This window comes from Anomalospiza imberbis, chromosome 18 (assembly GCF_031753505.1).
Source record: "Anomalospiza imberbis isolate Cuckoo-Finch-1a 21T00152 chromosome 18, ASM3175350v1, whole genome shotgun sequence".
Classification (NCBI taxonomy): Eukaryota; Metazoa; Chordata; class Aves; order Passeriformes; family Viduidae; genus Anomalospiza; species Anomalospiza imberbis.
In genome coordinates this window covers 3,380,641-3,393,957 of record NC_089698.1, presented here as the reverse complement: position 1 = coordinate 3,393,957, position 13,317 = coordinate 3,380,641, and the positions used below count along the sequence as shown (strand labels likewise).

At 41.4% G+C, this 13,317-nt stretch overlaps 1 protein-coding gene across 8 annotated transcripts in view; it reads left to right on the top strand.

Annotated features, from left to right (window-relative positions):
- The window catches only part of CLIP1 (CAP-Gly domain containing linker protein 1), a 62,762-nt gene that overhangs the window by 26,816 nt on the left and 22,629 nt on the right, over positions 1–13,317 (top strand). For 4 of the 8 annotated variants that reach the window (XM_068208505.1, XM_068208498.1, XM_068208499.1 and 1 more), the window contains exons 5-12: positions 8–224; positions 3,174–3,371; positions 3,735–3,838; positions 4,355–4,415; positions 5,463–5,495; positions 8,892–8,996; positions 10,283–11,227; positions 12,361–12,477. In XM_068208505.1, coding sequence (XP_068064606.1) covers positions 8–224; positions 3,174–3,371; positions 3,735–3,838; positions 4,355–4,415; positions 5,463–5,495; positions 8,892–8,996; positions 10,283–11,227; positions 12,361–12,477 — 1,780 coding nt within the window. The remainder of the gene's footprint in view (positions 1–7; positions 225–3,173; positions 3,372–3,734; positions 3,839–4,354; positions 4,416–5,462; positions 5,496–8,891; positions 8,997–10,282; positions 11,228–12,360; positions 12,478–13,317) is intronic. The other 4 variants (XM_068208501.1, XM_068208504.1, XM_068208502.1 and 1 more) reach the window with 3 other exon arrangements.

The following is a 13,317-nucleotide window of genomic DNA, read 5'->3' as shown; positions in this document are numbered from 1 at the left end:
TCGGAAGGTATTTCCAGTGCCAGCCCAAGTACGGCCTCTTCGCCCCGGTGCACAAGGTGACCAAGATCGGCTTCCCCTCCACCACGCCGGCCAAGGCCAAGCCCGCCGTGCGCAAGGTGCTGCCCACACCCACGGCCCTGAAGCGCAGCCCCAGCGCCTCCTCGCTGAGCTCGCTGAGCTCGGTGGCCTCCTCCGTAAGCAGCAAGCCCAGCCGCACAGGACTCGTAAGCTGCTTTTTCCTTCGCATGCTCCCCCCTCCCAGCCCCGGGCTTGCCCAGCTCGGCTCGGTGGAGCGAGGCTAGAGCAGACCGTGGGCAGAGCAGGCTGCAGGGCTCACGGTGCTCTTCCTCATTCACAGCATGCATGAAGGAAGGAAATCTTAGCTAGCCCTGGAGAGCAGCTGAATAGTCGAATATTTAATTCAAGCTAACAGAGTGATTGCAATAAGAAAGGGGCTTAGGACACCAGCAAATTTCTCTGGCTGCAATCTTCATTTAATTCATTTTCTGAGGATCTGGTGTGCACTGAAGCTTCCAGACGTCACACAGGTTTTATTTAAGCAGGAAGCGTCACGTTGGCTAAAATGCTCAAAATTTCCTTTTGCTGTTCAAGAGATGAGTCAGCTGAGAAATGCAGCAGGAGCAATTTCCAAGTCTCTACTGACAAGAAGCCTCTTTCTTTTCTTTTAGATTTGGTTTTAATCCTATGAATTCATGAAGGCTGAGTGTTGCCAAGTGCAGTGGCTCAGGTGAAATCTAACACAGTACTAATTTCACCTAATACACTTACTATGGATTCTTTTGAAGTTGCTCTGTTACATAAATGTCCTAATCTTGGGTTGCAGCAGTAAAATGGAAATCTGGCAATGCTGAATTTTGAGAAGACTCTTTTATGGCAATTGAAAACACAGAAATAATTGGATTTTTCCACAGTCACCCTAGCTTTTTCATTTTTTTTTTCAGAGCACAGTCCATAGATAGATCTAATTAGGAAGGACTTGTCTCCCAGTGATGTGGAGCAGGTTCCCTGTCCCACTGTCCCACTGACCAGCAGGTGCCCAGAGAGGTGACTTACCCTGGTCCTGCAGGACTGAAGCAGATTAACAGAGGTCAGCAGTCGGTCAGGGCACCAGGGTTAATACCTGGCCACAAAAAGGATTTTTATTTGGCACAAACAGCGGGACTTCGTTACTTAATCCATTCTGGGAGTTGCACTCGCAGCTACAGAGTGCCCTCTAGTTTGGGATCACAGCACTAACACGTGGAACCAAATGCTTTATTCCTTGTGCTGTGATCCCCCAAGTTACACCTTGTGAATGTCTGAAACGCATTTGCTTATTTTGTTTTGTCCCAGGGATTTTGCATGATTTAGGTCATAAAATACAAAGCTGCTGTAATCCATTATTTCTGGAATTAAAATTCCAGCTTTTTTCCAACTCTTTTTCTCAGGCAATGTGAACATTTGGTGGCCATCCAAGTTAAAAGGATTGTCCAAATAATTCTGAGACTTTTTCTTTAGAAGTTAAGCTGCTGGGGAAATGAGATTTCCTGTAATCAGTTTTGACCCAGCAGACTTTTCCTGCTTCAGTTTCTAGGAAAACTAAAACTTTTCTGGGGATTTCTGGACTCTTAAATTGACTGCTCAGTTGTTCAGGGCTGTTTCTGTTTTCTTTTTCCTGTGTAATAAAAGCAGCTGTCAGAGAAGGTGATCCAATGATTTAAGGGGCTGTCTGATGCCATTGATGTTTATTTCTGAGTCTGAAGGAAGCTGATGTTTCTCTGAAGAGTTTTGGAGTTGTTTTGCAAGTGGGAATGAAGGGTGATTTGAAGACCTAAAACTGTTAGAAAGCAATACACTCTGGAAAGGGATTTTTTCTGGAAACTGGGAGGGTCTGAAACAACCAATGAAGCATCAGAGTGCAGGTGGTTTATTGTGTCTGGTGACTGGAAGGGCACCAGCAGTGGATTGCAGAGTGTGCAGGGTGGGATCCAGGCTGGCAGGAGCTGGGGCAGGGATTGTGCAGCAGGGAAGGGGAGATGTCTGTGCTGGCAGGAGAATAATCCCTGCTGTGCTCTCAGCTGGGGCTGTTGGCCAGTGCCAGCTTTCCAGGCTGGCTGTGGCAGCTATTCAGTGTTTTGATCTCTGGAAGGATCATGCTCCTGATTTTGGATGATTAGGCAGAGCTAAAGGATACAACAGCAAGTCTTTGTGATTTGGGGGATTTTTAAAAATTACTGAGCTGTCATTCTCATTTAATACTTAGGCAAATTTCTCAGCTGTTAAAGACAGGTTTTATGAACAACACTGGGGGGTTTTTGTTCAGTTTTTTGCTTTTTTCACAACTATTGCTCACTTTACTTTGTAATTTCAGGTTATTTACTTTACCTTCTAGCTCAGGAACTCCTGAGGGTGTAGCTCATAGGGCCATAATGAATTTTCCCTAGTACTGATTCCATTCAGTGGGGCAAGGTCAAGGAAAACCTGATTTCATTTTAGCTACAATTCTCCTGATTAATTTTAAGCTACATTCTTGAAACTTAATATTCCAGATCTTTTTCCCTGAAGTAATTGAATTCCAAGTGATAGAAACATATATTTTATTTCATTATACCAGTTGTTGTTCTTCACAAGGTTTTAGCTGTAAGGCTGGCTTTAGGTCAAGGTAAATGCTCTTCATCCTGGCTGTTTTTGCCGTGGTAGAGGTGCCAGATACTGATGGGAATTCCCAAAGCTTTTCATAGAGCATTTGGAAGTGCTGGACTGCTGCTGGTGACCCAAGATAATGACCTGTTAAATAGAGACATGATGTTTTTGGCTTGCTAGGAAGCTGCCTTTCTTTTTTTAATGCAAAAAAATGCTTAGGAGCATCCTGAGCCAGCCTTTGTGTGAGTCTACACCTTCAAATGAGGCCTTTTATTTTCACTTCATCCCTCCTGCCTCTTCCTCTGGCTGCTCCTCCTTACAAGGCTCTGGCCACACGTGTTGGCCACTGTTAAATTCTGGAAAATGAAGTCGTTTAAGTGTAAAAGGAGAAGGTACAGTAGGTCACAGAAAGCATTTGCTTTACTAACCCTGTGGAGTCTGTGGAGTTTGTGGAGTCTGGAGGTACCCACTACACCCCTGTTTCCTTTCTCTTGGAGCAGAATAATTTTTAACACATTTATTTTGTGAAGTTGACAGAAACCTCTTCCCGGTATGCAAGAAAAATTTCGGGCACCACGGCCCTCCAGGAGGCCCTGAAGGAGAAGCAGCAGCACATTGAGCAGCTCCTGGCAGAAAGGGACCTGGAGAGGGCAGAAGTTGCAAAAGCAACGAGTCACGTCGGGGAGATCGAGCAGGAATTGGCTCTGGTTCGCGATGGGCACGACCGGGTGAGAGAGTTACTGTTCTTCTGAAACAGAGTTAACACAATGGACTTACCCTCCAAAATGGGCTTTTCCTATTGGAAAGGACTGGGAGCAAGAGGTGGTGTGCTAAAAGTAAAATAATCCATACCTGTGAGATCTCCCTTGTAGGATCTTTGGCTCAATGAGATATCAGATCTACAGAATTTAACTCATTTTTATTGAACTTCACTGCAGTCTTTGATGATGTTCAGATTTGATAACATTCCTTGATAACTTGGCCCATCACTTCACCAAATTGTGGTTACTGAGGTACAGGTACATAACCTGGAAAAAATTCCTGTATTTCCCAGCTTAGTAAATGTTGGTTTTGTTCCTCTTCCTGATTAGCACGTGCTGGAGATGGAGGCAAAAATGGACCAGCTCCGAGCTATGGTGGAGGCAGCTGACAGGGAGAAAGTGGAGCTCCTCAATCAGCTTGAGGAAGAGAAAAGGTAACCCCAAACTGTCCTCATTAATGTAATTAATGTTCCCCTTGTGCTCCCCTCGTGCATCTTGCTGTTCATCCTGTCTCCAGACATGTTTCTCAGTGCTGGAGTTTCAATGCAATTGTGACATCTTGAAGGCCTGTGGATACTTGGGATGTGTCCTGAATTTCTGACAGTTTCCTACATGAATGGTAGAAGATACAGAATGTGAGATCAAACTGCTCAGATCACCCAGAAGGGTGACAAAAGGAGAGCATCAAGGAGGATTTAAAGGGTTTTAATACAAAATACCCTCTTCAGAGCTGCAGGAGTAGTGATGCCTTGCTTTGGCACTGGTAGTGTTTTAAGGACAGAAGTTTTCCCTCCCTCTGATGCTTCCTGTAAGATATTTCTCCTTAATGTTCCTGGCAGTTTGCTGGTACAATGGGAATTTTTTCACTGTCATTCTGATTTCCACTGAAAAGTGAGCTTGAAAGCATTTGCTTCCAAAATTACCTGAATTTTAATGAGTTGTCCCCACAGGAAAGTTGAAGACCTTCAGTTCCGTGTGGAAGAAGAATCCATTACCAAAGGAGACCTAGAGGTAAAATATCTCCACCTTTGTAAACGGGGTATCCAGGAGGGCACAGAAAACAGGAATCATTAAAAGATGCAATCCTGGTCTGGCCACATGAAAATTATACCCATTTCTGCAGTCCTTTAGCAAGCCTATTGTCCCAAAATTGCAGGATTGCACCCCAAATTCAGTTATACACTTTAGCAAAGGCTGTGCTATGGAAAGGCTGAAGTTATTTAGAGAAATTAAATTAATTCATGGAAAATTCTATCTTTTGCTGTTAAAAGTAACCACTAAGAAAAAAAATTGAAGTTACAAAATTGCAAGTTGATATTTGTGCCTTTGAAAATGAATATTGAAGACTTGTCCTGTTTGATCAATTTCTTGAGTAATTCCTGTGCTTCCCTTAGGGAAGGCTGATTAATGGAGAGTGTTTTGTCCTGAGAGTTTGCACATAAAATCTGAATAGCAATTCAAGTGTGCAACTTTTATCTATTGAGTATAGAACTGTAATGTTGGGCTGCAGCACAGTGTGTTATTGCACACTCAGAATAGAAAACATTTAGGGAAGGATTGCTCTCAGGTATTTGAGCACTGCCAATTTTTATCCCAAAATTCCAATTAATAAGCAAGATACTTTTAGTTGCTCTACTCTATTGTCTAATCAGAAAGATATTAGAACTTCTTGCACAGCATAAAGCACAAACTTAGTTAACTGTGTTGCTATAAAGCATTTGTGATTGAAGTGCTAGCCTTATGAAAAAATATTCATTTCATATAACATTTCTTTTATTTTAGTCTTCCATTCATTTTAAGATACTTATCTAGACTCTTCATGGAATGCTCCTTTTATTGTTTAGTCCATGGAAATATTTTAGTTTTTTATTTTCTGTTAAATCAATCGATAGTCATGGCAAACCATCCTAAAGACTCTGGTTTGTCAAGCTGCTTAACTTGGGGGTTTAAACTGAACTGAAGCTGATGGAATGTCTCCTGTTGTTTGTGTTGGAATGGTAGTGCTGAGTCTGCAGGTGAAACATTTTTGTTTGTTTGTTTTTTTAATTTTACTGATAGCGAAAGAGGCAGATTTCGGAAGACCCAGAAAATGTAAGAGGGCACTTCAATGTGCAGAGACATCTCATGTTAACAGATTGTGTGCAGAAAATGCTTATACTGATTCACTAACTGCATAATCTGTTATTGAGACATTGGCTCTGGTATTTGTGTGCATGTTGCTTTCAGAGCAATTCCAACATTTCTTGGAAAGAATGTGTGTAATGACTAAACGTGGTAATGCCCATTAACTGCAGACAGGGCCAGTGTCCTTAGAGTTCTTCAGGGTCAACACCTTTGCAACTCACTGAAGAGTCCAGAAGCTTGCAGAGCTGACTGACCAGCATCCTGAAGTGGCCTTAATTTAAATGTAGGATTTTAGCTGTTTTCTTCACAAAATCCTGCCTGCTCTCCTATGAGATCCTGCTGCTGTTCAATAGATGACAGTTTTTCTGAGGGGAAAAAAAATCTGTCTATTCTTCATCTCCCTGTATTTGTTTCCTTTTTTTCTGTATGAAATGCTAAGGGGCTAGATGATTGAAGCCATCTGAACTATTACTGTGCAAAGCTGTCTGATTTTACTGTATCTTCATGTAGCTCCTCTTCAAATTATGTAGGAAAAAATGTGTTACTTGATAATAGTAATGGCCATGCAAGATGTTTAAGGAGCCCTCTTGCTTCCCCAACTCAGAATAGTGGAATTTTAAAGGTAAATTTATCCCAGGCTGCCTCCTCAGCTGCATCCACAGCCAAGATAGGAAGTTCTGAAGACTAGAACTGGATCCTGCTGTGAATCCTTAGGGCTTCCCTTTGCAGAGATCCCTCAGGGATCTGAGTCTCCTCCATCAGGCTGATGCTTTATTAGAAATAAATCTGCATGTGCCCTTCCTTTCTCTTGTTTTGTGTACTCCTTCTTTGATCCCTTCTTTTCTCCTGACTTCCTTGTTCTGGTGTTTCCATTAAAAATGGACATCGTCACTGTGCAGAGAGTTTCCAGGCTGACACTCCCTGATCCTGGTGGTGTCCTGTGATTGTGTCCCAGCACGAGGGGACTGGAGGGCGTCTTGCCCCATCCTAGAACTGATTTCTAGGATTTGTGGCCTCAGCACAATTTCCCAGTTTGATGGAGAATGTCACAGGGAGGTTTATTCTGGAGTGAAGGAATAGCCAGAACACACAGGTTCTGCAAAGGCTGATGTCCGGCCTCCGAAGTTTGGGTGGAATTCTTGGAGGTTCAAGGCAGAGTAAGAATCCCATTTCCACATCACTTCCCTAATTGTGAAGCTCTGGAGAAGGGGAAGATGATTCCTTTGGCTCTGCTGTCTGTTCTTTTCTTTCCTGCTTTTCTTTTCCATCCAAGTTAAGGTTTACAATCAAATTATTTTCTTCTTTTTGGGGTACTCTCTCTTCTCAGTTCACTGTGTTCTGTGTTTCCTCAAAGAGAACCATAATCAGTAAGAATTTCTCTCTACATCATCAGGAAAGAAATTTGAGTAGTTCAAAATTTTGCAGTGATTTTTACCTCAGGAAATCTGGAATCCCTCCTTGGAAATCAGATTTGATTAAAGGATAATCTCTCATCTCTAAATGGGGAAAAAGGTGTTGAGCAAAGATCTCTGGAGGATTCTTTTTTAATCTTTTATTTCCATTTTGGCAGGATTTTAACTTACTTGCCTTTGTAGTATATAAGAGTTGGGATTTTAAAAAAAACTAGTAATCAGTGATGGTCTGTCTGATCTTTGGAGCAGTAAAGCGGTGTCTATAAAATTAACGATCAAAGAGTTTGGGTTTTATGTGGTGTAAAAAAAACATAAGGTTGCATATTCCAAAGGCACACTGGGGTAATTCTGTAACCATGAGATTTGGGATTTCTTAGGTTTTAATAGATCCCCTTGGTGAATTAGAATTGAATTGGAATTCAATTTCCAGCTTTTAAAGCAGATTGTTTTTCAGACTTATTTACAATTTGGTTGTGGATCAAAACTAATACTGACCTGTGTCAGAGAGAAAACTGAATTGTAGCCACTTGCTAAATATTATTTCCCTTAGAATGCTTAATTCCATTTTCAAAGGCTATGGGCAGGAAAAAGAATAATCTGTGTTCTTGTGGAGCATTTTTGCCTGTTACACCCTGAAGATCTTCCACTGAGAGAGCAACAGACCTGCTACGGAATGAAAACATCAGCAAATCTAAGGAGCAACTTCCAAGTGTTTGTGGACCAAGGAACTCCATAGAAACATGGCCAGGTGTTTTCAGCTGTTTAAAAAATTAGCTCCCTTGGATGTCTGGATGCTTTTGGGAAGGAAGAACTTGCTGCTGCCAGAAGGAATTCTGTGTTTGGAGAAGCAGACAAGAAGCTCATCCCCATCTTTATATTTCTCTTTCATTTATTTCTCCTCTCTACTTCAGAGGTGCAGGTCAGGTTTGAATTACCTGCTGGACTTTCCCTGCATCTCCCAAACTTCAGGCTCTCTTGCAGGCCTCAGTGAGTATCTGAATATCAAGCCAGAATATCAAATATTCTGTGATCTTGCTAAAAATTCTGTTTGTAAGCAAAAGGCAGGAGGCACCTGCTCACTTGGGTTCGTCTGTGTCTCGCTTCTCTTTAGGAACCTGTTAGAATTCCAAAGATCTTACTTTTTTCTTACTTCCACATATTCTTCAATATGTTTAGACATCAGTAACTGCAGAGCAACCAGGCTGATTCACTTTTTTATCTGGTTTTGAGGAATCTTGTTGCTTGCTTCCTTCCTGAAAGAGAAGAAGGGCGGGGGGAAGAGGAGAGTTTTGGAGTTACAGACAACCATTCTCCTTCTATTTCTGTTCAGATAATTCAAACCGTAGTGACAGAGGAGCCTTCATGTTCCCAGGTCTTGGCCAGAAGCATTTTTATGGCTGAGACTTAGAGACAGCTACTATCAAAAAAAGAAAGTTAAAGTTTTGATTTGTCATATGAGCTTCAGTGGAGCATTTTTGTCCCCTTGTTAATAAGTAATTTTTTTATAAAATCAGCCAAACACATTAAAGGGAAAAGCTAGTGGGATAACAAGGAAAGGGACTTACCATCCTGTTAGAACAGGAAGAGATATATATGCACATATATGTATTTTTGACATAACTATTCTAATTTGTGCTGAAAACTTCATGTACTGATAAATAACTTCTACTCAGCTGCATGAAACTTTTTTGTTCACATTTCTCCGTTTGCTATTTATTTATTTATTTATTTATTTTACACACTTGATTTCATTTTTACACGCCCATCCATTCACACCTTCAACCCATCCTCCTCATCCATAGCATTTTCCTGTCCATTTTCCCCCCCTTGCATCCTCTCTGCTCACCTGTTAGAAGGCTCTGGCAGCACGGCCTGCATGTGGCTCCTCCTCTTGTGCTGGCATGTGATGGTGGCACCGTTGTGTTCTCTTCCTCTCCCTCTCCACTAACAGACGCAGACCAAACTGGAGCATGCCCGCATTAAGGAGCTTGAACAGAGCCTGCTCTTTGAAAAGACCAAAGCTGACAAACTCCAGAGGGAGTTAGAAGACACTAGGGTAATGGTTTTCCCTGTTTGAATAACGAGCCTGATCTGTGTTGTGGAAGATTTCTGATGGCACAGTGCCGGGGGTGACACGTGCTGGAACAGGTCCTTGCTCCTGCCGTAGCCAGAGCTGGAACACTGTAAAAAATTAGGATTAATTTTGAGCTTCCATGGGGTGTGTGTGTGTGCCTGGACATGTGACTCGTTGAAGAACTCAGGTAAGATGTCTTCACACTGCAAAAGTAATCCTTGGATCCAAAAGTAGCAAGATGGGATCATGAGTTGAAAGAAAGGAACATTCAGTAGCTCATTTTAAAAATTAGCAGGGTTCATTAAACCCAAAAAAACCTAAGATTGAACGTGCCAGACCTTTTAACACAAACTGAGGGGCTTGGTTTCTGAGCTCTTCAGTAGCTGCTGCACTACTTGTTTTGCTAAATCATGGTTAGCAGTGGCTTTTTAGCTCTTTTTTCCCCACCAATGATACAATATTTTAATGGATATCCCAGCAATTAGCAATACTGCTGCCTGTCAGAATATTACTGACATACTTTGTACCAAGTCAGAAGTTCAGCAGATGTCAGTTCTTACAGAGAAATATATATATACACAAAGACACACATATATTCATGCTCACACATGGGGATTTTCTTGAAGGTCAGGTGGGATGAATAAAAAAACCCAGGATGAGTATAAAACCAACAATTTAATGTGTAATAAGTACTTCTGAAGGGCAACTATGGTTAAGTAATATCTTTTCCAGGAGGTCAAAGCAGTAACTTCCCAATTGGAATTAATTCTGGGAGCTTTGCTGTAGCAAAAATTGCTCCAACAGTCAGTGAAAAGCTCAGATAGTGTGAGGACACTTTTTCAGAGAGAAGCAGGTATAGAAGGGATTTCAGAGGATTTATCAGTTCAAAATGTGTTTGTCATTTTCTGACAGTCTTATAGCTGGTGTGAGATGAATTCGGAAGAAATTATTTCAACAAAGACCTCAAGATTCTCCATTCTTTTCCAGTCTGGAAATGGTTCTGAGGATCACTTTGTTAACCATTGATAATACCCATCAGGGTGGTTTGTAATTTTTTTAACAATTCCTAGATACTATCAGAAGAACAAATTTTAGTAAATTCTATGTTTATAGACAATATAAGACGTTTGTCATATGAATTGTGGACATTTTTCCCTTTTTGAAGCAATTTGCAACGCTCGGTGGAAGCTTTTCAGCAAGGCCTGAGTGTCTTTGTATGAAATGTATCTTTTATAATTCTTCTTTTCTTAAAATGCTGTTGATCATAGGTGGCCACAGTGTCAGAAAAGTCCCGGATCATGGAGCTGGAGAGGGACCTGGCACTGAGGGTGAAGGAAGTGGCTGAGCTCCGAGGGAGGCTGGATTCCAGCAAACACATCGACGACGTGGACACTTCTCTCTCCTTGCTTCAAGAAATCAGTTCTTTGCAAGAAAAAATGGCAGCAGCTGGCAAGGAACATCAGAACGAGATGAACTCGCTGAAAGAGAAGTTTGGCCTTAGTGAGGAAGCCTTGCAGAAAGAGATCAAGTCCCTTTCAGCTTCAAATGAGAGAATAGCAAAGGAAAATGAATCCTTGAAAATCAAGCTTGACCACGCCAACAAGGAGAATTCGGACGTCATTGAGCTGTGGAAGTCCAAGCTGGAATCTGCAATTGCCTCCCATCAGCAAGCAATGGAAGAGCTGAAAGTTTCTTTCAGCAAAGGTGTTGGGGCTCAGACAGCAGAATTTGCTGAGTTAAAGACTCAGACTGAGAAGATGAAATTAGACTATGAGAACGAAATGGCAAATCTAAAGCTGAAGCAGGAAAATGAGAGATCTCATCACTTGAAAGAGATCGAGTCGCTGAAAGCAAAACTGGTGGCAGTCACGGAGGAGAAAGAGCAAAACCTGGAAAGCCTGAAGACCAAACTGGAAAGTGTGGAAGATCAGCATCTAGTAGAAATGGAAGACACTTTAAACAAATTGCAGGAAGCTGAGATAAAGGTAAAGGAGCTAGAGGTACTGCAAGCCAAGTACAATGAACAAACCAAAGTTATTGATAGTCTTACACCACAGATCAAAGCTGCTGAAGAAAAGCTTTTGGACCTTGCTGCACTTGAGAAAGCCAATTCTGAAGGTAAATTGGAAATCGAGAAACTTAGCAAGCAGCTTGAGGCAGCTGAGAAACAAATTCAGACTTTAGAGACTGAAAAGGGTGATGGAATTAGCCAGGTTTGTATCAACATCCATCCTTTTAGTTTTCTTTTGCTTTTATTTTACATTTGTACCCTTTTAATCTGCTATAGGAAATACATCACAGAAAAAACGAGTTTCACTGAATGTGTATCTTGGGACCATCTGAGGAGGTTTAGAGGAGCATTAACTGGGTCGTGTCTCAACAGGTTTCTGCTGCTCCACCTGCACCAATAAGCAAAAGGAAAAATTCCTTCTGCACTTCCTTGCTGCAGATTTGGGCATGTCTGTGCTGAAATCTTCCTGTTATGGAAAAGTTACTATGTTGGCTTGTTTGGGAAGAAGGGTCCACACATCCTAAGGCTTTCACCTTTGGGAATAGACAAGGGGACTTGGGACTCAGTGGGGAAATATTTCCTTCATTACCTTTCCCCTCCTGTGACAAGGTGATGGAAGAGCCTTTTAAAACAAAAGAAAGCACAGAAAATCCTGGTGGAACTTTTCTTCAAGCCCAGGCTCTGCAGGGATGTTTTTGGCACTGTTTCACAGCACTTTGGAACCACAGACTGCAGCCTGGTGCAGGATTTTCCTCGGGTTTGGATGAAACACCTTGGTAAAGCTGATGGTCGTGAAGAGTAGTGGGAAAATAACTAGAAAAGGCTTTCCTAAACTCTTCACAGGTGGTTCCAAGATATCAAATTTTTACCTTTGGCTCTCTTTTGAGGCCACCCTGGGTTTCTGCACTACCCCTGGGTGTGGTACAGAGATTCCCTCCCCGCGTGTGTATTGATCTGATCAGCCAATTGAAGCACAAATCAACCAGTTCAAAAAATGAAAACAGTTAAGAACCAAAACTACTGATTGAACTAATGCCGAAACTTTGAAATTGTGAGTGTATTCAAAAATGTCTGCCATTAAATCATGTATTCACAATTATTGCCAAAAGAACTAAATTTTAATGATTTCAAAATTATTCCAAGATGCAATTAGGGCTGTGATGTATGTAGTCATCAGTGGAAATCAGCTTCACTCAGTTTTTTCTTAATTTTTTTTTTTTCATCTTAGAGTGATTTTAATGTTACAGTTATTTCTTTCAGATTCACCTTTTAATTTTCCTAATTTTTCATTCATGTTTGTCATTTTGTTTTACTCCATTTCATCACCTTTGTTAGGCCAGTAATCTGGCCAAAGAACTGCAGGGCAAAGAGCAAAAGCTTCTTGACTTTGAGAAAAACTTGAGTGCAGTAAATCAAGTTAAAGATTCTTTGGAAAAGGAACTTCAAGTTTTGGTGAGTAATACCCCAAAATTTTGACTTTACTCTTTGGATTTTGGGTTTCATGGTGAGAGTGTAATGAAAGTCTGTGGATCAGCTCTGAGCAAAGCTTTCCAAAGGTGTTTTATTCATGGAAAAAATGGGAAGGGTTCATAGCTAATGGGACCTGTCTCAGGATGAAAAGAGCATTTCACCTCAGTCCTGTGTTATCAGGTGTTTGCCTAAATAGAACTCACCTATTTATAGATTGCAGATAAAATTAAACCAAATCAAAATCAGCAGCAGTTTAAATTTAGACTGCTCGTTAAGGAACACTTAATGGCCCTTTATTTTAGCTCTTGTGCCAATTAATGCTTGCTACACACTTCTTATAAATGGTTTTAAAAGATATTTCTCATTTAAATAAATTTCCAAATACTGTGTTGTTGGGTGGGGTTTCCCTGAGGGACTACACTGGCATTAGTAACAAAACAATGGGATTTTTGGTCTTTCCATGGCCAAAATATAAATATTCAAACTTGGTGGAAGAGCCTCACTTGCCTTCCTGAAAATCCTCCCTTTTCTTCATTGTCTGGCATCAATTCCTGCTGCTAAAACTGGAAAACACTGGTAGGAGATGGCTCACAGGGCTGCAGGTGTCCTCTGTGCAGCCTGGCAGCAGCTGGGATAGAAACCCCAAATTCTTGTTTCCTGCCCTGGGCTCTGTGGCAGCTGATGGAGGAGTTGCTTTAAATGTTGAGGGACTTGCAGCCAAGGCAAGGGAAGATCTGTGCTAAGCTGTAACTCAAAAACTTGAGATCTGGTTATGATAGGAGCAAAGACTGTTCTATTTGTAAGTGAAAAATGCCTAATACA